The 24,985-nt window shown below is 48.6% G+C and overlaps 1 protein-coding gene across 1 annotated transcript in view; it reads left to right on the top strand.

Moving 5' to 3' along the window:
• The window catches only part of LOC121873353, a 146,227-nt gene extending 122,743 nt beyond the window's left edge, over positions 1-23,484 (top strand). Inside the window, exon 8 of the mRNA XM_042376903.1 lies at positions 23,350-23,484. Within this exon, the coding sequence (XP_042232837.1) occupies positions 23,350-23,484 (135 nt within the window). The remainder of the gene's footprint in view (positions 1-23,349) is intronic.
• The last annotated feature ends 1,501 nt before the right edge of the window (positions 23,485-24,985 follow it).

The following is a 24,985-nucleotide window of genomic DNA, read 5'->3' as shown; positions in this document are numbered from 1 at the left end:
GCCTATAGGCGGCCCGTTTGGTGGTTCCGGCTGGAGCTCCAGGAGCAGCCAGACCGGATTGGGATTGGAGGTGGTCCCACCTGCAGATTGGAGGGATACTGCAGGTTGCAAGTGTGAGCGGACCCCCGATCAGTGGACGCTTACCACCAGCCCCCACCCTTGGACGTGGTCAGCTTCGGAGTGGCGCGCCCCCCGAACTGGGGTCCGCACTTGCTGGGAGAGGATGCTTTCTAAGCTATCTGGGTGGTGGGTATCGTGTGATGACCCCGAGTAGGTGGTGAATGTGGTCTGTATGGGCCTTTCGGGTTAGAGTGGCCGCTGGTGTTGTGTGTGTTTCTTGGGAGATTTGAGTTCTGTTTCGGAGGCTTTGTGTGACCTCGCAATCGAGGAGATAGTGTTCAAGTGGGTTGGCTGCTGGCTCCTGACAGTAGGTGCATTCCATGACGTCATTTCCGATCATCTGCCAGGAGCACTTGTACCCTAGTCGTAGTCGATGAAGGCTGACTTGGGTTTGTCTTGGAGTTTTCTTGTCAGCGAAAGGTGGTTCCCCTTTTGTGGCCGCCAGGTACCATTTGGCTGATTGGGAACCAGCGTTGAGTGCATGAAGGAAGCTCTTTTTGATGTGGAGCTTGGTAGTCTTTCTGAGGTGATTCTTGATCTGTTGCACACTTGCTGGAACTTGGATGTGTACGCTACTAGAACGTGTAGCTGCCTTGGCTGCTTCGTCTGCCACGTCGTTTCCTCCGATCCCTACATGACTGGGAATCCAGTGTAAGACGACTGGTCGGTTTTGGCTTTGGAATTCCTGTAGCTGTGCGAGGATCGAGGTGATGATGTGGACGTTGTCTCTTGGTTGACTGTGTTGCAGCGCCTGCATGGCCGATTTCGAGTCCGTGTGAATTATGATGGACTTGTTGTGTTGTGTTGCAGCGTGTTGTAGGGCCTTTGAGATTGCTACCAGTTCTGTTTGTAGGGTGGAGCAGTCATTGGAAAGTCTCCATTGGAGGGTCTGACCTTGGGTGTAGAAGGCCGCTCCGGATCTATGATGTTTTGGGTCCACCGAGCCGTCTGTGAAGTATGATGCTGCATCAGCCGGTGTCTCGGTGGCTATGGCTTCGAGAGTTATTTTTTTGAGGTCCTCCTTCTGGAGGTTGGCTTTACTATCGCCTAGGTCGGTAAATTTGAGTGTGGCTGGTGGAGGGCTCCATGGTGGAGGAACAGCGTAACCATTGTCTCGTGTGTCTTGGTTGTTCTTGACGAGTGTTTCTGCTTGCAGGTGTCGGATGACCTCGCTTGCCTCGTGCGACCAGGTGGCCCCTCGCACTCTGTGGTCGAGGTGGAGGGAGGCACTGATTCGAATCTTGGCAACTGTGGGCTTGTCTGCTCTACAGATTTTGGCGAGGAGACCGGCTGTCACCTGCTTGACTCGTACTGCCAGGGGTGGTAGTTCGGTTTCCATTTGCAGATTGCAAATTCTGGTCCACATGGGTGCTCCGAGCATGGTCCTGAGAGCATTGTTTTGGATGACTTCTAGCTTAGCTATTTGGTCTTCTCTCAGTCCAATGAGTGCTGGAGCACTGTAATCTACCAACGATCTGATGGCGGCCGTGTAGTAGGCTTTGAGCACATGAAGGTTTGCTCCTGTGGATTTGCTGGTGAGCGACCTCATATTATATTGTGTCTGCTCTTTTGTCCCAGCGCCTGAGATACTCTGAGTTGGTGGCTTGAAGGTGAGTTTCTGGTCAAACCAGATCTCCAAGACACTGGTGGGCGTTGGTCCAGACTACCGGCGTGTTTTGTAATATGGAGAGCACTTTGTCTGGCTTGTCTGTGCAGATGGCTATCGCTTTCGACTCTGGCTGATTTATCTTGGAGTCTGGCGTCTGTTGCACTCTCTATAAGTTGGAGTGCGTGTTGGTGTTGGCTAGTCTGCTCGATCCTCTTACTGCTAAGCTGTAAGTCGTCTGCATAGCATAGAGCTTGGCTATGTCTGAAAGGAAGTTTGACTAGATTTTCCATCAGACATTGAACAGCATTGGACTGAGGATGCCTCCTTGTGGGGTTCCGTTTTCATGGACCCTGTAGCTTTTAGGTTGCTCCTGAAAGCGTACTTCCGTGCTTTCTTTTGTGAGGTAGTTCTGGATCCACCCCAGCAACCTTCCTTTGACGCCTTTTTTTAGCGAGCGTAGTTGTACGGGCTAATGATTTGCTAGTTCGAAGGCTTTCTCCAGGTCGAGTGAAGACCAATTGAGCTGGTTTGTTGTCCACTGTGCTGAGTATCTCGGCGATGTTGGTTGCCTGTGCCGGTGTTCCCGGTGTAAGCAAAGATGTGAGGGTGTGGGCTGCCCACTTCTTCCACTTGAGTTTGCTGAGAGCCATCTTTTTCTCCCGTCTTCGCTATGCAGCTGAGAAAGGAGATGGGCCCCTATTTGTCTGGTTCCTCTGGCTTCGAATGGGCCAATCTGCCCTCTTCCATTCCGGGTGGGAGTCTTTTTGTGCTGTCCACGCAGGCATTGATGGCTTCTGCAGCAGAGCTCGTGTCCGGCTGTACCGGCATGAGAAAGCATGGGAGTAGGTTATCCTGTCGGCCCCGGTGCTGTGTCCTTGCTTCGTTTTAGCGACTTCTGAGTTCTTGCTGGCTGAAAGGTCTGTCAGTGTCATCTTCACTGTTGCAGGCCTCTTCGATCATTCGGGAGAGTTCGACCTGGGTCGCAGACACACTGTTGTGTCTCCTCCGCCTGTCTCGGGAGGTTTTTTCGTTGCTGCTCGGTCAGAGAACAGTTTTGCAAGCTCCCTCGGCTTCCTTCTGGGGTTGGGGATGGGTTGGTGGTGGTGGTGTTGCCTTCCCAGATGCCCTTCGGATCTGGGCCCACATCTTGCCAAGGAGGTGTGCTCGTTCAGTTCGGAGCACCACTTGAGCCAGCTTACGTTTTTATTTCTTCCTTTCTCTGGTATCCTTAACTATGACTTGCAGGAGATGTCTGTTTGTTGCCGTGGATGTCTCCCGTAGTTTCTTCGGCCATGTTCACTCTGTGGTTGAGTCTTTTTCACCCCGGGACAGTAGCAATGTAGTAATCACGTACCTGTCTTTGATGTGGGCTTTGCTTTTTGGGATAGCCTCTTTCGTCGCTTTGCGAAACGCCTCGACCAATTGGTGGAGGGTTGTCTCATCCACGGGCAGTTTTGCCGGCCGGTCAGGATTTTTTCGCGCCACTTAGCCAGGTGTTTCTTAAAGAGTCCCCAGTCTGCCTTTTTGGCATTGTATTTCCATCCGGGAGTCGGGTTATGAAGTGGTCGCTGGTCATGTGGGTGTATTCACAGGAGGCCGAAGGCTGTAGTGCACTGGAGACGAAGGTTTGATCTAGCTCTCCACTAGTGTGGGTGGGCTCTCCGGTGTTCAGAGGCAGATCTCGGGTGTATCTTGAAAGGTGTGTATAGGTGTAGGCCGTCTTCATTTGTGGGGCTTGCCGAGCTTAGGAAGGATGTAGATGTGCGCGGAAATCCCTCCTATGAGTGTGGCGTGGTCAGCAGCCGAAGCAAATAATTGAGTAACCTCCAGTGAGCCCCTTGGGTTCTGTAGATGTTGTGAAACAGTTAATTCCTGTTCTTGAGGGTTACTTTGACGGCTCAGTTCTGATGTTTTCCCCACATGGAAATTGCTGCGTGACATCGGCGGAGGGTATGCTTGACTTGACCAAGATCATACATCCTCTTGTTGACGCTCTTGCGTGAATGCCTCCTGTATGTCTTGTAACCGCTGAATTTGAAACAGCGGTGTTCTTGTAGAAGTGTTTCTTGTTTTTGATGCCCTGAGCATTCCATGTTAGGATGTTCAGGGTGCTGATGTTTTCTTCACCACTGTTTCATCACTTTCTGTGGTCCTCGATGGAGATGTCCGCTCGATTCCAACTGGACTGGTGTTCATATCTTCGTTCTGTGGTTTTGCCTTCTGGGCCGTGTGGTTCGGTTCAGGGAGTTGAAACGTCCAGTTTCTTTCCTGGGAGCTGTCGGTAGTATCCGGGTTCTCTGGTGGCCTTCGGTAGAGTGTACTGGCTGTCACTCGTGTGAGGACCGGCGTGGCTTCCTCCACTGAGTTGGCTGAGCCAGTGGCGACTTGCTCCGAGGACGCCCCCAGAGTATTTGAGCTGTGTGGTTGACCTTGTGGCCTAGTATTCCGGCTAGGCCCTCCATGGCGTTGTCAGTACCTTGGCTGTCTGATACGTGGTATCATTCCTTCTGGTGCGCCTTGCGTGTGCTTTTTGTCTTTCTCGTGGTTGTCGTTGTCTTGCCGCTTGGGTGGGCTGAGGTGGCCGTAGTGAGGCCAGGAACCGGGCTGCACCTTAAAAGTTGACTGGCTGAGGAGGTTGTCTTTGTTGTTTTGGTTTTTGCCCCACACGAAAATATGGTGGGCTGGTGTGGTAGGCGTTGGGGCCGATCTTTGCTGTTGGAGTCGGTTTGCCTGGAATCCTCTTTTGTTCTCTCTCGGAGCATCCAGGATTCCAGGCGTGGTGTTTGCCTCGCAGTTGCTACTAATTCTAAAGCAATTTTTTTCCCATTTTTCAATCCCCAGGAGGCAGGAGGTGTGTGTGTTGTGCTTCTGTGCGCAGACTGCGCAGATTTTGTACGTGCACCTTGTCTGATGGTGCCCGTATTTCTTGGCATCTGAAGCACCGCAGGGCCTGGGATCAAGTGGCCTCACTTCGTAGATCCCCCAGGCTTTGAGGTCTATGGTGCTGGGGGGTGAGCTGTAGTGCGTTATGAGCACTTTCGTGGTGGCTGTCTTATTTGACAGGAGAGAGACTCTGGCTTTTTAAGATCTTTCGGGTGGTTCTCCAGGGGTTCGAGAGGTAGCCCTTTGGGTACCGGAGGACTACTGACTTCATCATTGGGGTTTCTGGCGGGGGTCCAGCTTTTGTTGACGCAACGGTGGTGGTGGTTTTGCAAAAGTCGAGGGTGGTGGCAGAGTCCTTGTCTTTGGGGTGAATAATCATCTCCTTTAGGTTGGGCCGCACTGAGAACTTACAGTGGGTTTTGCTTTTCCATCTCTGTGACGGCGGCATATATGTTTTGCGTCCGTTTTCGTGATTCGGAATTTTGGCAGTGTCGTTGAGGTGAGCTGGTGGTGGTGATGGGTGCCTTTTTGGGCTGCTTGATTGGCATTCGTTTCCCCGGAAAAGGCACGTTTGGGTGTTTCGTTTTCTACCTTCGTCCAGTTGTTCCTCAGTGGCGGTAGCAGTGGTGGTGGAGTTGTTGGATGTAAGGCGGTGTTCGCTTTTCAGGGCTTCATTGAGGGCGCGTGGGCTGGTCTGCTTTTCCAGCGATGCCTGTCGTAGTTCGGGTCGTCAGGCTGGCGGTTCAGGTGGGTCGCGGCTAGAGGGCGTACACCATATAACCGGTTTTTTTTTTTTTTTTTTTTTTAGATCCCATCTATTCTGCTGGGAGGAACAGGAGGAATTACAGCACTTCACTGGCTGGTGGTCGTAGAGTGGTTCCTGAGCTTCCTGAGGAGGCCCCGTTGTGGTGCTTCTACTCCTAGTGTATGTGACTGCTCACCATAGACGTGAGCTATGTGCCTATATTTGGGGAAGGATAGCGATTGCTACCCTCAGGTGGATCAGCACGATCACGGTTTTCCTGGAAAGACTCGGCTGGATGGATTTGCTCCAACCTCAGTTCACAATCTCCTGGGAGGGGAGGAACAGCGCAGGGGGGGACCGCAGGACGAATACACTTTGAGGGTGCAGGTCCCAGCCAGAGCGAAAAGGAAATCACAGTAGTAGAAGGAAAGAGCTCAAAACCACGCCGGAATATTGCGCAGACCCGGTTTCCGCTGAGTGGGTCACTCACACCACTAGTGGGGAGGGCAAGCTAATGCCTGATGTCGAGAACGCTCGTGAGTTGTTGTGACGATGACGGTCAGGGTGGTCCGGTCCGGGAAGATGGCCACAACAATGCGGAAGCAAGGAGAGGGCGGTCTTCACAGTTCCGGGTCCAGCAGGAGGTCTTGTTGAGAGGTCTTCTTGGTTCAGGAGCGGTGTGAAGTGGTGACCATCACCACCACCACACGGATATGGCCTGGTTGCCAACTAATCCTAATAATACATATAAGTTTTTCACCATATTCTATAAAACAGAATATGTTCTTACATAATGTTTTAACAACCAAAACTAAATAGCACCGATATAAAAACATCGTAAATCAAAACATTAGAAAACTTATATAGCATACAGGCTCGGAACCACCCTCATTGACATTGGTCGTTCCCGGTATCATCTGATTAGCCAATCATAGACAGCGGTGTACGACATGACAGGAAGGTATCCCCAAGATCTTAAAGACGCCTCCATCATCAATAGTTATAAGAACAAGGGAGACCGGTCAGACTGTGGCAACTACCGCTGGACCTCGCAGTTGTCCATAACTGGCAAAATTTCCGCCTGAGTCCTTAAACAGAATTCTCCTGAGGCAGAAAAACTTCCTCCCAAACTCAATGTGGCTGCAGACCATCACTTAGCACCACTGGCATGATCGTTGCTGCCTCCAGATACAGGAAAAGTGAAGAGAATAGCGTCGTAATTTGTACATACATGGCTCTAATGACCTTTACTAGGACCTTGACTCGGTTAACAGGGAAGCCCTCGTTATGGTTGCCCACCAAAATTCATCGCCGTTTTGAGAAAAACTCCACGATAGCTTAACAACAATGTCCTGCATAATAATGATCCTGAATTCTTCCCCACATACAAACCGGGGCAAAACAAGGATGTATAGTGGCACCAACCTCTTTTCCATTTTGCTGGCTACCTTCTTTATTCGTGCCAGTGCCAATTTAGCCGGTGGGGTGGACATCCAGTACTTTTCAACTTAAGACGACTCCAGGCAGGAACAAAGGTGTCGCCCGCTTTCATCACTGGACTTCAGTATGCACACGACCTCAACCTCATCGCTTACATTGAACGTGAACTAAAACAGATCCTCTACCTAAGAAGATGCGTATGCACACTTCGGCCTTGAGGTGAATGCAAGCAAGACTCAGATTCTTTTCCAGCCTGCCCTTGGTTCAGCCACCTCCACCATCCAACCAGGTTAATGGTACTACCCTCTCTAATGTTAACCACTTCCAGTACCTTGGCTCTCACCTGTCCACCGGAGACATCGGTAAAGAGATTCAACATCGGATCAGATGTACATCTCAAGCTTTGGTAGACTCTGCACCCGTGTCTTCAGCTGTAGGGAGGTGAAATTATCTACAAAGTTGCATGTTCACTCGGCAACAATTCGCCTTGTCCACCGGGACCCAAGATATAGCTAACGTGGCAACAGCGCTCACGTATGTGTGTGTTCATGTGTCCTATACATACTCGAAAACAGTCAGATCATCGACTCCTCCGTGAACCACGAGACTCATTGAGTTGTCAGTCAGAAGCAGTCGTTAAATTTACCCACAGATGGCGCAAGTGAGGATGGCAGTGAGGTGGGTCAGGTTGTTAACTCCAGCAGTGTTAGTTTGACAGCTATTTTGATATTCATTAAGATGTTGATTTCTTAAATCATCTCTCTCCTCTCTGAACGCTGACCATACTGGTCGGACGTGTCAGCCTTGTTCTCTGCAACAACACAGCTGATTTTCACTGGCTGCCTAAGCTTTTCACCATGCCTGGGGCAACTGGCGTGCAGAAACTTGTGAAGGCTTTGGCTAGAAGAAAAGATTGCACTAATGAACAACTTAGAAGACGACCTGCGGCTTTCAAGTAGCGAATCGGAACCAGATGATCCGTGGCCACCAACAATGGAGGTGACAGACAGGCGAGTCTGTGAAAAAAAATGAAGGAAATGACAGTGATGAGATCATGAAGAGGAAGAAGAGGACTACACACACAGAAGAAAGCAGAAAAGAATTCAACTGGAATAAAACATAGCAGGTTTAGTCGAATGGATCATTGTGAAAATACCAATATGCCGAGCAGCCCGGGTGGTGAAACCGCTCAGGTAGGAGGAGGCTGAACTTTCAAGTAATTTACGCATGTCATTCTAGAGCAGTTGCTGTGGGCTGCTACACTGGGAAGAGAGCATAAAAAGTTTGAACCCCTGCTTAGGAAGGTCGTAACAGTTCAATCTGACTATAGCTGGGGATGAGGCGGTAAAGTTTTTAATGACGACCTAGCTTTTAGGAAGATAATGACGATGCCTCAGGACGCAGAACCCCACATTAAGGTGATCGTCTTCATGTACCCGGTTATACTGGATCCTGATTTTCTTCTTGGCGATACACGATTCGTATGGGTAAAGCGACACGAAATCCGGGTGAGAAGAAGAACCAAGTGATAGCCATGATGAAGGGAGACGTTCCGGAAAATATTAATTTATGGAATATGATATAGGAGAATTGCAAAGTTCTGTGTTACAAGTGCAGCAGGTAGGGCCATGTGGCCTGAAAATGTCAAAGTGAATGTCGGTGTTGTTACTGTGGAAAAAATCATAATTCAAGAGAATGCGGAAATAAAATAAAGTCTTGGCAACATGTTTGGCGCTACTTGTTGCAATTTGGTGGCACGCTTAATACGGTTCCTCAATTTACAATGAAGCCACTGATGGGTGGTGCTCAGTGGCAGAGCATGGGGAAAATGCAACAGCGAGAAAAGGAGGAAGGACGAGGAGTTGCAGGTGAAAGTGTGGAAGAAGGGATGGAACAGGTGACACGTTGAAGGTAACAGGAAATGGTACAGGAGCTGCATCAAAAGTTGTTCCAGAAGATAAGGTAATTGACAAGTTTGGTGATGTGTATGGTGTAGTAGTTCAACTCAGGCAAAATTCAGATGCTTAGAAAAAAGGTAGAGGACAACAAGAAGGTAACTTGTTTTGTGAACAAAAGAAATGTGGATGTTGAACTAAAGGAAGAAGGTTGAAAATAATACAGTATTAAAATCTGACAAACCATCTTTGCTTTGGGGACCAAATGGGGGCATAAGGAAGAGGTAACACGCAAGTGGGTGACATTCCCAAAGTATTACATGATAAGGTATTAGCTCGAGTGAAAATAATGGAACAGTTTGTGAATGAGAGAATAAGGTTAGTTTCCGTTGTTAATAGGAAAATGGAGACTAATTTAGTATATTTTCTTGGAATGTAAATAAGCACGTCCTAGGACCACTGATGTGTATGCTTGTACTGTTGTATAAGGTGGATGTTATAGCCTTAAGAGAAAGGGCATGGAGGATGGTAATTTTATGAATTTACGTGATTATCAATGTTTCTGTTTACCAGCTAATAATAGAAATAATACAAGAGGTCTGTTAACTTATGTTCGGAAAAATGTACCGGATGAATTGGTAATAGCTGACAAGTAGAATGGGGTTGAAAGTTTGTGTTAAAATCTACCCAAGGGAGGTCTATATGTATTGTTAACATCTATGTACATCCTCAAAGTTTGGATGTTGATGAAATGCCTGAGTGCCTATTAAATGATTTTTTTAGATTGCCCCGAGGGGCTAGTTTATTAAACCCCTTACATCCTGTGCAAGGTGAAGCGCAGAAGCGTTTACAGCACCCATCTGGGAAGCATGCTAAGTTGACTCGTGCATTAAGGGCGAAGAAGCCTGAAGGGTCATAGGTTTTGTCAAGGAAGTTACATAAAGTGACAGAATGATGAGTGTGTGGAGGAAAGTTCCCGGTACATTTCATCTGTTTATGGCAAAGCGTGGCAGGTCCCTAATAATGTCAAGTGCCAGGCCTGTGACTCGGAGGAGATATCTGGTCAGGGAGGGAAGGTGTGTTGGTAACGGCTGGGGACCTGTAGGAGGAGGTCATAGGGCAAGTGAGGATGTAGTGAGAGAGGGTGTGAGAGTCGGGTTGGCCACAAAATTTACAAACAGTGCGGCCAGGCTCAGGGTTGCCAATGTATTCCCATAGGTACCTGTACTCTAAGCACAGTCTCATGTACATAATCTGTTGAGATCGAGTCAGGGATTGATACTATTTGTAGTGGCGGCTGTCGTCACCGGTTACAGCGTGTCGGGTATTGAGGTCCCCCACAAGGAGGTGGGGGTGGAGGTGATATGGTGTGTGGTAGGTTGGTACGAAGTGAGGGGTGGAGGGAGGCACGTAGGTATTGACAATATTGAGGGACATGCAGCATAGTGTGATTGTGATGACGTGTGCGTCAGTGTCTTCATCAAAGAGACGTCGAGAGGCTGGTAGGGGACACATCGCTGGCGATGTAGATCCGCAGTCACGATACGCTGGCCTCGTACGTGTCCATCGTCAAGATCAGGGTGGATTGAGCGCAGGTGCCAGCAGCACCGCGTTTCTTGGAGGCACAGCATCGGCATCTTGGTATGAAGCGTAGGTTTTGAGGAGCACCAAGCGTTTTGGCAACCGTTTATGTTCCAGGTAGTACCTGCGGTCACTGTAGCGTTGCTATCCATTTGGTGTATTAGACCCGATTACAGAGCAGGCCAGTTGAGTACCTGTCTGACGTGGACAGATGGCCTTAGGTGCCGGCATGTCGGTGGAGTATAGGTCGCCGGGGATGGAGTCTCAGGTGTAGGTATTCCCTCAGAACCTTTGAATGAAACCGTTTGGCTTGTGGTGGAGTAGTGAGTTGAGGCACCACGTGACGTGAAAAGATAGAGGCAGGGCTTGGCTTGGGGGCAGCAGTACACACAGGCCGTGAGCAGGGGGGCTCACAGGGGGACTACTGCAACATGTCAAACCAGAAAGGGGAGTGACTGGATGTAGCAGAGGGCAAGAGTTGGCGGTGTAGGTCCGGAGATGGCGGTACAGAGTGTAACAGAAGTTTCTCTCAACATAGATGGCGGAAATCCTTGGAGGGACGTGATCTGTGTCATATCCTGGAGGGTTGTGGGGGCACTGGTGGGAGCACAGAGACTTGACAGCATCAGAGTAAAGACAGGGGTTGTGGGGGGAACTGGTGGGCACGAGGAAGCGACAATGTGAGGTAGAGACGGGGAGGAGGCTCAGTTGTGGATTTGAGTTAGGGAGATGGTAGGTGCTGTTGCCCGTTTCAGCCTGTGACCAAACGAGAGCAAATGTTATTAGACTGTAGAGGCTTTGTGGTAGACTTGCAGCCTCGAGGAGGCCTTTCCCGGCAGGACAGATGGGCGACTGGGGCACTGCCGTGAGTCAGCATTGACCGGCCGCCACCATTTACAGCACCTGAGGATCATCTACATAGCCCACCACCCCTATTAAGGTGGTCTTTGATTTTCTAAACAGGTAGCGGGTTGGCCAGTTTACGTGAACAGAATCGACATCTGAGAAGATCACGTCGGCATAGGCGGTGAAGGTGTAACCCCAAGCCAAAGGCAGATAACCTGGAAATACAGGCCCAGATGATAAAGTTCTGCGTAAAAGTGGTGGAAGAGTTGGATGGGCTTCCTGATGAACAAGCATACCCTTCGCTTCCCTTGACAATAACAGCGGCAATGGAGTGTTTCCCCGGTAATGTCGACGTATGCTGGTATATTAGAATTAAGTCACACGCATCTTCGATGTCAGCGTATAGGGAATCGTTTCCGCTAGGATGGCAACATTCATCAGCGTCTGCTGTGGGAGGGCACCAGGACAACCCTGTCCAAATAACGGTACTAATGGTTTCGCAGACGTCGAAGTCTGACTCTTGATAAAATTCCAGTCTTACCTTGTCGGAATTGAATGTTGAAGAATTACTGTCTGCAGTACTTCATCTATCCAATTAAACCGTTCTCACGACGGATTTCAATGATTTCAACTTCCTTGTTTGTTTAGCGGGCAGGGTGATAAAGGTCCGTGGCATTGGTGTTTCACTCACTGGTGTTTCCCTTGAAACATTACCATCACTACTCTGATTCTTGAAGAAGGGTGTTGGATTCTCACCAAGACCTGCTGTGTTTTATTCCCCGTTAATTCTTTCTACTTTCTTATGTGTGTGTCGTCACTGCTTTACCTCATTCTTGATCTCACATCCACTATCCGCCCTTTCAATTTTCTTAGCCTCCTCTCGCCTCCTCTTGTTTTCTTTCTTGCTAATCACCTCTTGAAAACTGTCTGTCACCTCTATTGTTGTTGGCGGCGAGATCAAATGCACTTTCCGATTCCTTTAACTTGGCTTCTGGAGTCGTCTTCTGGCAGCTGTTCAGTAGGGCAATCCTCTTCTCTATAGCCAGCCTTCCCAGGACAGGATTCTGCCCACCACTTCCAGGCATGGTGCAATGTTTAGGCAGCCAGTGAAAATCAACAGCGTTCTCGCAAAGCACAAGGCTGACACGCCCGACTAGTACGGCCAGCGTTCAGAGAATGCCTCCAAACAAACAGTTCATCCAACTGCGGATGTGTTTGTCGCTGGAGACCCAGAGAGTTTTGGAGCACACGTTGCAAGTGCCTCCGATTCTGTCTTCAGTGACGGATGTGCTCGACCTTTTACAGGAGCATGTTAAAGGTCGGAATAACGAGGCTTGAGTTGCCGCGCCTTCACCAGCTGCAAGCAGGCGGAGAATGAATCCTTTGACGACTTTTGTACGTTTAAGAGTTTGTCGGAGGAGATCGACGTCTGCAAGGCACACAGCCGGGAATGGAGGAAGCCTGGATCAAGTATGATCTTGACAGGTGTCAGGCAAGGAGAGTTGGTGCAGGGACTCATCCCTCTGGAACTTTCCACACTCCAGGTGGTAGTGACTGAATGTCCATACACGAGGCCACCAGGTCCGCCACTGCCTCCTGATGGGTTCCACCTGCGTGAGAGCTATCTCACAGTACAAGAAGGGTAAGAAGCGGCCAACAACGTAAACTGCCGCACGTTCTCCCACACCTCCGCCTAGTGCTTCCTGTGACAGCTGTGGAAAGCAGCATGGCCCCAAGACATGCCGGCCGCCGACGCACTGTGTCGATGTGACCGTAGGCCACTGGTTAACACAGACAGGTGCCCTGCCCGAGGCCACAAGTGTCAGGCCTGCAGTCGCTATGGACACTACGACAAGCGCCAACCAGCCCAAAAGCAACGAGATAGGCCTGAAGCACCTCCAGAAACTGGGCCTCACCAAACGCGACCTGGGACCACCGCCGCAGCTGCAGTACTACAATGCGGACGGTTCCCAGATGCCAGACGCTGTGGGCTCCTTTCATGCAGAGATCACCTACGGCGACAGGTCGTGTCACGGATGGATCGACGTGCAGCCTACTCTCGCTACACCCTTGTTGTCGTGGGAGCACTGCAAGGAGTTAGGCGTGGTGCCCAGAGACTTTCCCGAGCAGATCCCAGCTGCTCGGTACACCACCAGCAGGGTGCGTGAATCAACGAGCGACGCGCCTGGCGCTGCCGCACGGAGTGGCCCAGAACCCGCGTCCACTCCCGCCCCGCCCCCACCCAAGTCACGGCTGCTTCCTCTCCACAGCGAGACGTCTCCTTCAGCCGCAAGGGCCTACTTCCTGAAGGAGTACTCGGATGTGCTGGTGACGAAGGAGGCCCTACGGACCGCGCCACTGAAGGCTATGGCGGGTCCGCCTATGAGGATACACCTGCGGGAAGATGCACAGCCGTTTGCCATACACACTCCCCGGTTGATTCCTCTCGCCTTCAGGGATTCAGTCAAGAAGGAACTGGATTCCATGGTGGCCCAGGGTGTCATCGTACCTGTTGGTGACGACCCATCCCCTTGGTGCCACCCTCTAGTCGCTGTGGCTAAGACTAACGGTGGAGTGCGGATTACTACCGACTTGTCTAAGCTTAACAGCCAGGTGTCCCGTCCCGCCCACCCTTCACCCACACCTTTTGCAGCTATACGGAGTGTGGACCCGAAGGTACGGCACATCTCGACAATGGACGCCCTCGGTGGTTACTGGCAGATCCCACTGAAGAAGGAGGATCAGCCACTGACCACTTTCATCACGCCTTACGGACGCTTCCGCTACTACCGTGGCCCTATGGGATTCGCTGCTACGGGGGACGCCTTTTGCCTCCGTGGTGACATGGCACTTCAAGGCGTGACCAACTGCGTGAAGGTAGTGGATGACGTCCTCCTCTATGATGAGGACTACCTGACGCATCTTCGCCGCATCGACGAGGTACTGACCAGGTGTAGGACGCACGGCATCACTCTGAATGCCGAGAAGTTCGTTTTGGCCGCACCTGCAGTGTCTTTCTGCGGCTACCGACTCTCAAGGGATGGCATTGCTGCGGACCCGGAGAAAGTTCGCGCCATAGCGGACTTTGCAAAACCTGCCAACCTTACGGATCTCAGGTCTTTCATGGGCCTGGTGAACCAGCTGGCAGAATTTTCTCCTGACGTCTCCGCCGCTGCCGGGCCTCTCCGCCCCCTGATGAGCCACAAGAGGACTTTCACGTGGACCCCTGACCACGACCTCGCCTTTCATAAGGTGAAGGAGGCCCTGTCAAGTCCATCTATCCTCGCTACTTTCGAACCAGCGCTCCTTACCGTCCTCCAGACAGACGCCTCGCGCCTGTACGGGGTTGGTTACGCCCTTCTCCAGGATCACGGTGGAGAAAAGTACCGGCTCGTACAGTGTGGCTCTCGCTTCCTCACAGATGCCGAGTCTCGCTATGCTACCATCGAGCTGGAGCTGCTGGCAGTGGTATGGGCCTTATCGAAGTGCAAATTTTACTTGATTGGCCTACAGCACTTCGACCTCATCACAGACCACAGGCCCTTGGTCCCTATTCTTAATCACTATTCGCTGGACGCCATCGAGAATCCCAGCCTCCAGCGCCTGAAGGAGAAGATTTTGGCCTTCGTCTTCACCGCGGCTTGGCGCGCAGGTAAAGAGTTGTGCATCCCGGATGCCCTCTCCCGCTCCCCAGTCAGCCGCCCTACACCTGAAGACGAGATGCTCAGCACCGAGGCCGGTTTCTCCGTCAGCAACATCGTCACTTTGCAGGCCGTACAGTCCCTCGCCAGCACCCAGGCCTCAGTGTCGCCACCCGACAGTGATCTGACCCTTGAGGAACTATGGACCGCGGCACCTGACGACCCCTCCTACACTCAGCTCTTGGAGAATGTGAGGACTGGGTTCCCTCGCAACCGTTTTGACCTCCACAACGCCCTACGCCCATATTGGAAGATACGTGAGGACCTCTACGCAGATGGGGACCTCGTCCTGTGCGGTACCCGTGTGGTCGTCCCTGCAGCTCTCCGTCGTCGCGTTCTGGCCCGCTTACACGACAGCCATCGTGGAGCAGAGGCCACCAAGCGCCGCGCAAGGCAGGCTGTGTACTGGCCCGGCATTGACGCGGATATCGTCAACACGGTCCGTGCCTGTGAGCCGTGCCAGATCATGCAGCCCAGTCAACAGCAGGAGCCCCTCTTGTGCGACGACGAACCCACCAGGCCCTTCGAGTCCGTGTCGGCTGATTTCTTCAGCACAGCTGGGAAACATTTCCTAGTTGTCGCCGACCGACTCTCTGGCTGGCCTGTGGTGGTAATCTGTGGCTCGGACACGACGTCCGCGGCCACCATTCGCCACTTCCGGCACCTCTTTCGTGACCTGGGCGTCCCCGTACGTCTGCGGACTGACGGTGGGCCACAGTTCACCAGCCGGGACTTCACAGGATTCCTGGAGCGTTGGGGAGTCCGCCACATCATGTCAACACCCCACTACCCACAGTCAAACGGCCATGCTGAGGCTGCGGTCAAGACAGTCAAGCACCTCATCCTCAAGGTGGCTCCTTCAGGCAACATTGACTGTGAGGCGTTTGACAAAGGACTCCTGGAGTTACGTAATACTCCCCACACAGGACGCTCCCCTGCCCAGATCCTGTATGGTCACCCTCTCCGCTTTTGCGTTCCTGCACACGCCAAGGCCTTTGCGAAGGAGTGGCAGACCAGAGCCGAGAGCTGCGACCGCCGTGCCGCTACACGTGCCCAGGACGCCAAGGCTCGGTATGACGACCGTGCCCGCCCTCTTCAGCCACTGGAGATTGGTGCCCTTGTCCGCGTCCAGGACCCGACGACGACACGTTGGGACAAGGTGGGCATAGTAATGGGCCTCGGCGGGTCGCAGGACTACAAGGTCAGGATGCCGAGCGGCCGCGTCTGGTGGAGGAACCGCCGCTTCCTCCGGCCAGTCCCACCCTCTGCTGCTGGCCCCCTGACCGAGGACGAGTACCCTACACCTCACGAGGATCCGCCCCACAGTGCACCTCGACGCTCGGAGCGACTTAGGACTAAGAAGTCCGCTCAAGACAAAGACTATGAGCGTGAGGGGGGAGGGAGATGTAGGTTATGTATCTAAGCTACTGTGCCGAGTAGCAACCTTGTATATAAGCTACTGTGCCGAGTAGCATTTATATATGTAATTACGTGGCAACACTGCACGTGTTATGTGGCAACATTGCCCTGGGGCTGCCATATGGCAAGGCAGTCTCAGTCTGACTCTGTGGGCCGTGCATGGCACACGCAAGTCACCACTTGTATTTCTCCTATCCGTTAATAAATAGACTTCAGTGTTACCCGGTGTTTCCCTACCCATCACTGCTTTCTTCAGGGAACACTTGGCCTGAACCTTCAGAGACCATTTTTGTGTTATCTCCTACAAATTTTGATATTGACGGTAAAGTTCCTAATGACCCTGGTCCTTAAATACCGGTGGTAATGATATTTTTCCACAATCACCTGATACACCTGTGCACTTAATCTAATGACCCAATTCACCCAAAAACCTGTAGTTCTACTTATCACCTTTTACTAACCTAAACACCTGTTATTAATACTTGATCCCTTTCACACCAGTACTAATCACCTGACTTATTCAAACAACCGTACTAATGATTTTTGTGTCTCTTAAACGCCTGTACTAGTGAAAATTGAAAAACTTATACAACTGTGTCGGGAATTATGGAATAGAGATTTATGCAAATTGGTGGTAGAACTGCAGATCTCGTGGTAACTACACTATGAAAATCCGAACAAATTACTTATGACTGCAGTTTAATTAAAATAATAGGTTAGTATATGCACTAATTCAATTGCATATCCTGGTATAAGTGTGTCACAAAGGATATAAAATTTATACCATGTTACTAACCGGTTATGGCGTCTAGTGCTGTAGGACGCCTTGATTTCCGTTATAACTTGAAACTATTTATAATATCTTAAGGCATAGGCCAAAATACTGTCCCAACTGAATTGGCTTTTCTTATTGGCATCAGAGACAATACAGTTAGGTTTTGATAGCCTAAATAAAAGTTAAAGATATAACAAAGTACAAATGTTACTTAGCATGTTGCTGAAGAGAAAGAGAATCATTTGGACCGTGGGGTTTTTATAGATGGTTACACATGATTAATACCAAATCTTCATTTCCACAATTAAAAATAAATAATTTGGTGTATTATTTACTTGATAGATGTATCTGAGGCATCTAGTAGTTTGTAAGTTCTGGTTTCCAGCACTGTCGCGCGTACTAACCCAATGAGTGTCATCGCTCAAGTCTCTCTGGTCCCTGTACTGCCTGTCGCCCAGAGGAGGCGCTTCTCGGAATTCACAAGAAATGTCTTAGGCTTCATTTTAATTATCTTTTGAACAATAAATAATTATTGTGTTTTGTCTGTAAACTTATTATTTAATTATGCAGGATTTGTTAAATTTGGCATTTATGCAAAGCTTAGTTTAGAAGATATAAATTTTCATCCAAACTGGGGTGAAACAAGGATGTGTACTGGCACCAACTCTTTTTCATTTTCTTGGCTGCCTTCCTTACTCGTGTCAGTGCCAATTTAGCCATCGGGGCGGTTATCGAGTACCGATGTAGGATCTTTCAACATAAGACAACTGAAGGTGTCAACAGCTTCCATTACTGAACTTCAGCATGCAGACGACCACCATTGTCGCTCACACTGAACTCGATCCACAGGAGATCCTGAACACCTATGCAGATGCGTATGCACACTTCCGGGCTTGAGGTGAATGTACGCAAGACTCAGATTCTTTCAGCCCGCCCCTGGTTCAGCCACACCTCTACCACCCATCCAGCTCAACGGTACTACACCTCCTCTAATGTTACCAACTTTCAGTATCTCAGTTCCACCTGTCCACCACCGTGGACATCGATGAAGAGATTCAACATCTCAAGCCTTTGGCAGACTCTTGTATCCGTGCCTTCAGCTGTAGGAGCTGAAAATATCTACAGAGTTGCCCTATATAGAGCAGTGGTCCTTCCCACCCTGCTATATGGCAGCATGATATGGGTCACATACAGGAGGCACCTCAGGACACTTAAAACTTTCACCAACGTAGCTTCATGTTACATCCTCCGAGTTCGCTAGGAAGACTAGAGAACAAATGCCAATATTCTTGCTGACACCAACTGTAGAAGCAGCGAGGCTACCATTATCCATGAACAACTTCGATGGACTGCCCATGTTTTCCTGCACGGGGACAATAGACTGCCAAAGCAGCTACTTTACAGTCACCTAACGAATAGTAAACGTAACACTATGGGCAACTGAAAAGGTATCAGGATAATCTTAAGACAAACCTGAAAAATGCCAAATCGATCCCTCACCTGCGAAATGATTACTCCACACCGTGACGCTTAGAGGAGCACTACACCAGAAGGTATCAATACTTTCGAATTAGCCCGACTGCAAACCTAGGCAGACAAGCGCCAACGCTGGAAAGACGCTGCCGCCCCTCCGGCAATAGATGTACCCATCCACATGTACACCACAGAAAAATTATTCGGCACCCGTGTCATATTGTATCACGTCGTAGGGGCGCGAATAATTTTTATTAGTGTACAACTTATTACACACATCAGGATGGCCTCTCTGGCCGGTCTGAACTTAACCCACTAAAAATTATTCAGTACTCTTACGGCGTGATACAATATGACACGGGCGCCGAATAATTTTTTAGGTGTACAACATCTGTGAACCTGTCGGTCCTGTACCGTCCTCTTTAGTCACCTTAAACTCACTAACGAAGGTGACATCCAATAACTCATTGTCTCATAGCTGGATGATCGTCATACTCTATTCCGAGTGACAGCAAAGTAGTAGTAGTAGTAGTAGCAGTAGTAGTGAAGAAATGATTCGGGAGATGACTCTGCCTTATGACTGATTACCAGGACCGCTTCGCCCCTTTAGCTCTTCTTCTCAAATACCGGCAATAATACTTACATCTATTTTGTCAGAGGACACACACAAAGACTAAGCACAAAGAAAATGTGTTACAATGAAGAGAAGATTGGCAATGTGGCAGACTGGGGCCCTTGATGATCTCCTATGGAAGCAAGAACACTGCAGGAGAGACTAAAAATTACGGGTGACGGAAAGGTGTGCCTGATGACGTGGTGTAAGTGCAATTTGAAACAAAATGCGTGTGGGAAAAGTGTCTCATGCGATAAGAATCTCTCACAGAGGAATTTCTCCGTAAGTGATGCCAATAAACAGAGACATTAAACTACTGAAAGAGAAACATCCCCTGCAAGCGATGAAGAAGGCATCAGGTCTGAGGGTGCCCATATCCCATCAACGCTGTCCTGTTTGCGAAAATAACAGGAGACAGGAAAAAAGGCACTGGAAGACTCGAGGTGGAGCCGGCCCTTCAGGTCTGGATGCAAACGGTTGGAGAGTCATTCTCAGCACAAACAAGTTTGGCCCCTGTAGCAAGCGATCTCTGCACTGCCATTGCCGCCCTAAAAGAAAGCTTGCATCCTCTTGCTGCCATCACCTCCAGGCCCCTGACGGCCTGCCGCCTTATTCCTCGAAAAGAAACCAGGATGGGTAATCTATAGGGGTGGGGGAAGGGCAAGTGAGGCGGACCATCGGAAAATGTATAATGGAGGTGGTAAAGGATGATATCAGGGCAGCAGCAGGAACCCACAAGTGTGTGTTGGCCACCAGGTTGGCGGGAGGCCAAGCTATTCACGCCATGAGATTGATATTTGAGCAGCAGCGTGATTAGGAGGTCGTTCTCCTGGTGGATGCTTAAAACGCATTCAACATACTTAACCGCTATTGCACTGCACAACATCAAGATCAAGTGTCCAAGCTTTGCAATGTATGTTGAAAAATTGAAAAGAAATCCATCAGACTTACATAGTAAATAAATAAGGCTCTTAAGAGGTGATACCATCTTACAGTCAACCGAGGGAACAACACAAGGGGGACCCTGCTGCAAAATGCGTATGCAATTGGCCTATCAGCGCTCCAACAAAAAAATAAAATTTGAAACAACTGGGGTCAGAACAAGTGGCATATGCTGATGACTATACAGGAACAGCATATGCTGACATTCCACAGGAGCGTTATATGCTGGATGAGACTCCACAGGAGCAGCATATGCTGATGACCCACAGGAGCAGGAAAAGTGTGGAGGGCATTAAAAGTGGTGGACTTTGGTAACATTGCGAGGTCCACAAATAGGGTACCACCCAAACGCCAGCAAGTCCTTCCTCATCGTGAAGCCAGAACATTGGTGAACGGGCAATGGAGGTTTTGGCGGAAGTGAGGTCAAAATAACTAAGGACGGCCAAAGACATCTAGGCGCAGTAATTGGCAATACGGACTTCAAGACCGAGTACGTAGCGGGAAAGATGAATGAAAGTAAGTTAGTGAAATCCAAGCTCTGTCTGAGATTGCTAACACAGAGCCACATGCAGCCTCCTTTTGCTGCATTCACCCATGGAGTCAAGCATCGTTGAACCACTGATGCGTATTATCCCTGATATCGGACCCCTCCTCCATCCCTGGAAGAAGCATATCAGTCAATTTCATTCCCAAATTAGTGAAACATCTGACTTAACCCCAGCAGAAAGAGCACTTCTTAACTTCCACCAAGACTGAGGATGACCAATCAGTCTAGAGGAGTCAAGCTGCGCCATCGAACATCAAAATTCACTTAAGCTCACGGCAGCCCTCACGGACCATAACAGCCCAGAATGCAACAGGGAGGTGGATACCAGTGAAGTAAATAAGATTCGCAGGTCCATTACGACAGACGGCAGCACTGCCAAAATGATAAGTTGCAGCAACTGCTGCTTCAGGTACCAGAAAATTTGAAAAAAAGTAACTATAGCGCAGGAGGTGGGCACCTCGAACTGGTTAACTATGTTACCGATAAGGCAAATGGTTTCAGTCTTAATAAACAAGAATTACAGATGCCATTGCTCTAAGGTACGGTCGGCTAGCAGAAGGTTTGCCCTCCCACGCGTAGTGGTTTTTCCTAGCGATGGCGATCACGCTATGGTGTGCAAGAAAGGGGCTTCAGGCGCAAGGAGTACGACGAGTAAGAGACTCCTCACCTCAAATATGTTAGCGAAATCTGCCGGGATGTCATGGTAGAACTCGACCCCTCCTTCCATTGATGGTGAGATCCTCCAACACAGGACTTCAAACACATCTAACGAAGCCCGCAGGACGCTTCAGTGCTCGAGGATTCTGACGCGGGACAGCAAGCTTTCTTCGACATCAAGATTTTGATCCCATGGCTGCATGTCACCGCAACCTAGCTCTCGATGCTGCACATAGGAGGAAACGTGAGAACGACAAGAGAAGGGCATATGGGGAGAGAATTCAAAACGTTGCTCAAGGCAGCTTCACTCCTCTAGTGTTCACAACCTCTGGCGGATGTGGGACCGCAAGATGTTTCTACGCCAGACTATGGAGGTGATCTCTGAACAGAAGCAGCAGCCCAGAAGTTGCTGTTATAGCCTGATGAGATGTCGATCAGTTCCTTCTTCTTCTGGTCGGCTTGCTCTGCCTCAGGGGAACGAGAGCTTGCCCCAATTCACAACTGCTGCAGATATTTACCCTTATGAGGCTACAGTCACTGAATGCCGCATAAATCTGCGGCTCAACTAATTCAACACAGATAGGATAGCTACTATGTATTAGGATATTTAATATTAAGGTAATAAATGGTATGAAGGTGTGCTATTGGGGAAAGGCTGAAGCATGTTAAAAAAAAAAAGTAGCAGCAGTAGTAGTAGTAGTAGTAGTAGTGTGTGTGTGTGTGTGGTCGATATGGACCATAAACTGCCGCATAGGTAGCATTGATTATTATCTTGTGTAGTTCAATGTGCATCACAATGGAAATTCGATATACGTCATTTGTCACCACGATACAATGATACATCAAAGTGCTGTGACAAATGAATATCAATGTTGCATTGGCACCTCAAGTGTTGCCAACATGTTTCCATTTTAATAAAAGTTGTGGACGGACGTCTTAAGTCTCCTCCACCTCATAATTTATTTTTAAACATATTCAACGCATCTTGTTACCTTCATACTTGTTTCAGCAAAATGTCTGAAATGACAACTGATTGAAAATTTATTAAATGACACACGTGTCAAACACTGATTACGGTATGTTATCAATAATCAGTCAATTCACACCCCTGCTTCGCCCTGATTCCTTACAGATAAATAAATAGATTTAGCTTATAGGAAGAGAATTAGTTGTGCTTAGAAAAGTCATATTTTCATTTACAGTTCACCATCCTTACACTACCAGACGACATGCACCTCGGGTACTGAGACAGATTGCAAGCACTATTGTTATTATTACATGTTGTATTTACTCTATTAGTATATTATAGCAGATTGTTCCAGCAAACAACAAGCCTCATGTGGCCAGTTTAACATGAACAGTACAAATGTTATCTGCATAATATAGCAGACGAGGAAAATAATAGATATAAACTTAAGCCTCAAATGAGTGTTAATAGTTCATCATTCACGGATACCATTACTGTAGGTAGGGGCACCTGCCCACTTCCTCCCTCCCACCCCAAATTCTCTTTAGTCACTTCACCCGCTATACCACCGTCCATTAGGCGAAAGATATGATCTAACAACAGCCTATTTCATGATTTCCTATTAAACATATAATTCCACAAATCTTTATATTTAAATGTTTGTTTTCATATTTTTTGCCTTGCTTCCATAACGTGTTTGCTCTTGTCAGTTTCTTAATCAAATACAGTACTGCCACACTGCACAAAACCCGAGGAGCTCCTGTAAACGTACTAGTGAGGTGAATACATACTGTACATATATCGCGACACTTTTCGTGAAAATATCCTTAATAGAGTTTAATACCAGTACTAATGATTGTGATCTCGTAAACGCTATTGACTTTGGCGCAGTTAAACACATGTACTAATGACCCCGATTCTCTTACACCTTTACCAATGACCTTGTCTCTTTAACACCTGTACTAATGATTTTACTCATTTAACACCTTTACTAATGACCCAAACTCATTTAACACTTTAAATAATGTTTAACTCATTTAACACTTTAAAATGCTTTTAACTCAATTAACACCTGTACTAATGGCGCTGACTTGTTTAAAACTCCTACTAAGCCATTTTTTTCACCCCTGCGGTAGGTATTGGCCATCGAGCATCTCACGTCTGAAGACCTGATTGAATACATGGCAGAGCGTGGTATCCAGCACGTCGCCTCCAAATTGGCCGACCACATATTCATCAACAAGAATATGGCCGTGGTGAAGACAATCTAGATGACGAGAGAGAGAGAGAGAGAGAGAGAGAGAGAGAGAGAGAGAGAGAGAGAGAGAGAGAGAATCGTGAAAATTTTGGCAGCACGGTACTCATCCGTCAGAGGCACTTCCATTCCAACTGAGATTATTTTCGTCTTTAAAGTCAGTTTTATTGACGTTTATACTTCAAGCAACTAAAAAATATATATGTTTAATATGAGAAGGAACTTATCTTCCTCACTTATGGCTAGCTTCTTAGTATAAAACCTTAAATTTGGATGAGTAAAGTATTACTAAGAGCCAAATCAGTGTTCAAAGCGGTCATGATGCTGTTTTTGAACGTAGGTAAAGAAGACTTTATATTGTAAACACACACACACACACACATACGTGCCCATACGTGCACGAACTGATCGCTATAAGAACAACCCAGTCCCAACCATTGTAAAAATTATCAATAACTTGTAATAAACCAGTGTATTCACCCCAGTAAATACTACTTTTGCACTGTCACTATGTTGAAATGTACTGTAGTTTGAGCTTTTCCCATCTAGTTATTATATATCTTATTTGTATCATTTATGTTACTTGTATATTATTTGTAATTCGAAACCATTCCCAAATATGTAACTGTATATTTCAGCCTTCTGGCTGCCAAGCCTTTTCAATAAACCTTTAATTATTATTATTATTATTATTTTATTACACCTGTATTAGCCCCTGTCTTATAGGCAGAAGTATTCATATAAATGTTGGTTAATTACATTAGACTTGTATAACTATCATCCCCGTAACTTTCCACTAGCTATGAGTGTTCAGAGCATGTGATAAAGTGTGCCCACGGGAAGTCACGTCACTTAGTGCTGAGCTAAGGAGGTAACCGGCTCCCCCTGGCCACCTATTGCGGCAGTAGTTTGACATCACACAAGAGGAAGACGTTATTTAGAGCCATTGTTGATGTACCCGTCTTTCTCGAAGGAGGACGTTGGATATATTCCGACCTCCCTCGAGAGATCTCTCCCAGCCTCGCCGTGAAGGTCGAAGACCGCCCTTTCTGCTGCCATTGTTGGCCAACTTTGTTGACTGGACCATCCGCCACTGACATCGTCGACAACATTCTCACTAGCGTTTTCGGCTTATCGAGCATTAGGCTTGCTCCTCCCCACTGATGGTGTGAGGGACCCACACCCAGCTGGAGAGCAGCTATAGTACGATATTACTGACGTTTTGAGCTCTTTTCCTTCACTACTATTTTTACTTTTTTTCGCTCTGGCCTAGGACCTGCAATTCCTCAAAAGTGTATTCGTCCTGCGGTCCTCCTGTAACTGTCTACTTCCCAGGAGATTGTAAACGAAAGGGTTGAGCAAGAACCTGAATCCCTCTGCCGAGTTTTCCAGGAAACCTGATCGTGCGGAACAACTTTTGGAAGAGGAGAAAGTCCTTCATTCTACCTAATAGAAGACACTTAGCTCACATCTATAAGTAGCAAAACATTGTAGTAGGTTTCTAACGAGCCCTGTAG

The sequence above is a fragment of the Homarus americanus genome, unplaced genomic scaffold, assembly GCF_018991925.1.
Source record: "Homarus americanus isolate GMGI-L3 unplaced genomic scaffold, GMGI_Hamer_2.0 scaffold32929, whole genome shotgun sequence".
NCBI lineage: Eukaryota > Metazoa > Arthropoda > Malacostraca > Decapoda > Nephropidae > Homarus > Homarus americanus.
Note: the sequence above shows the minus strand (reverse complement) of the source record. Positions and strands in the feature narration are given on the sequence as shown.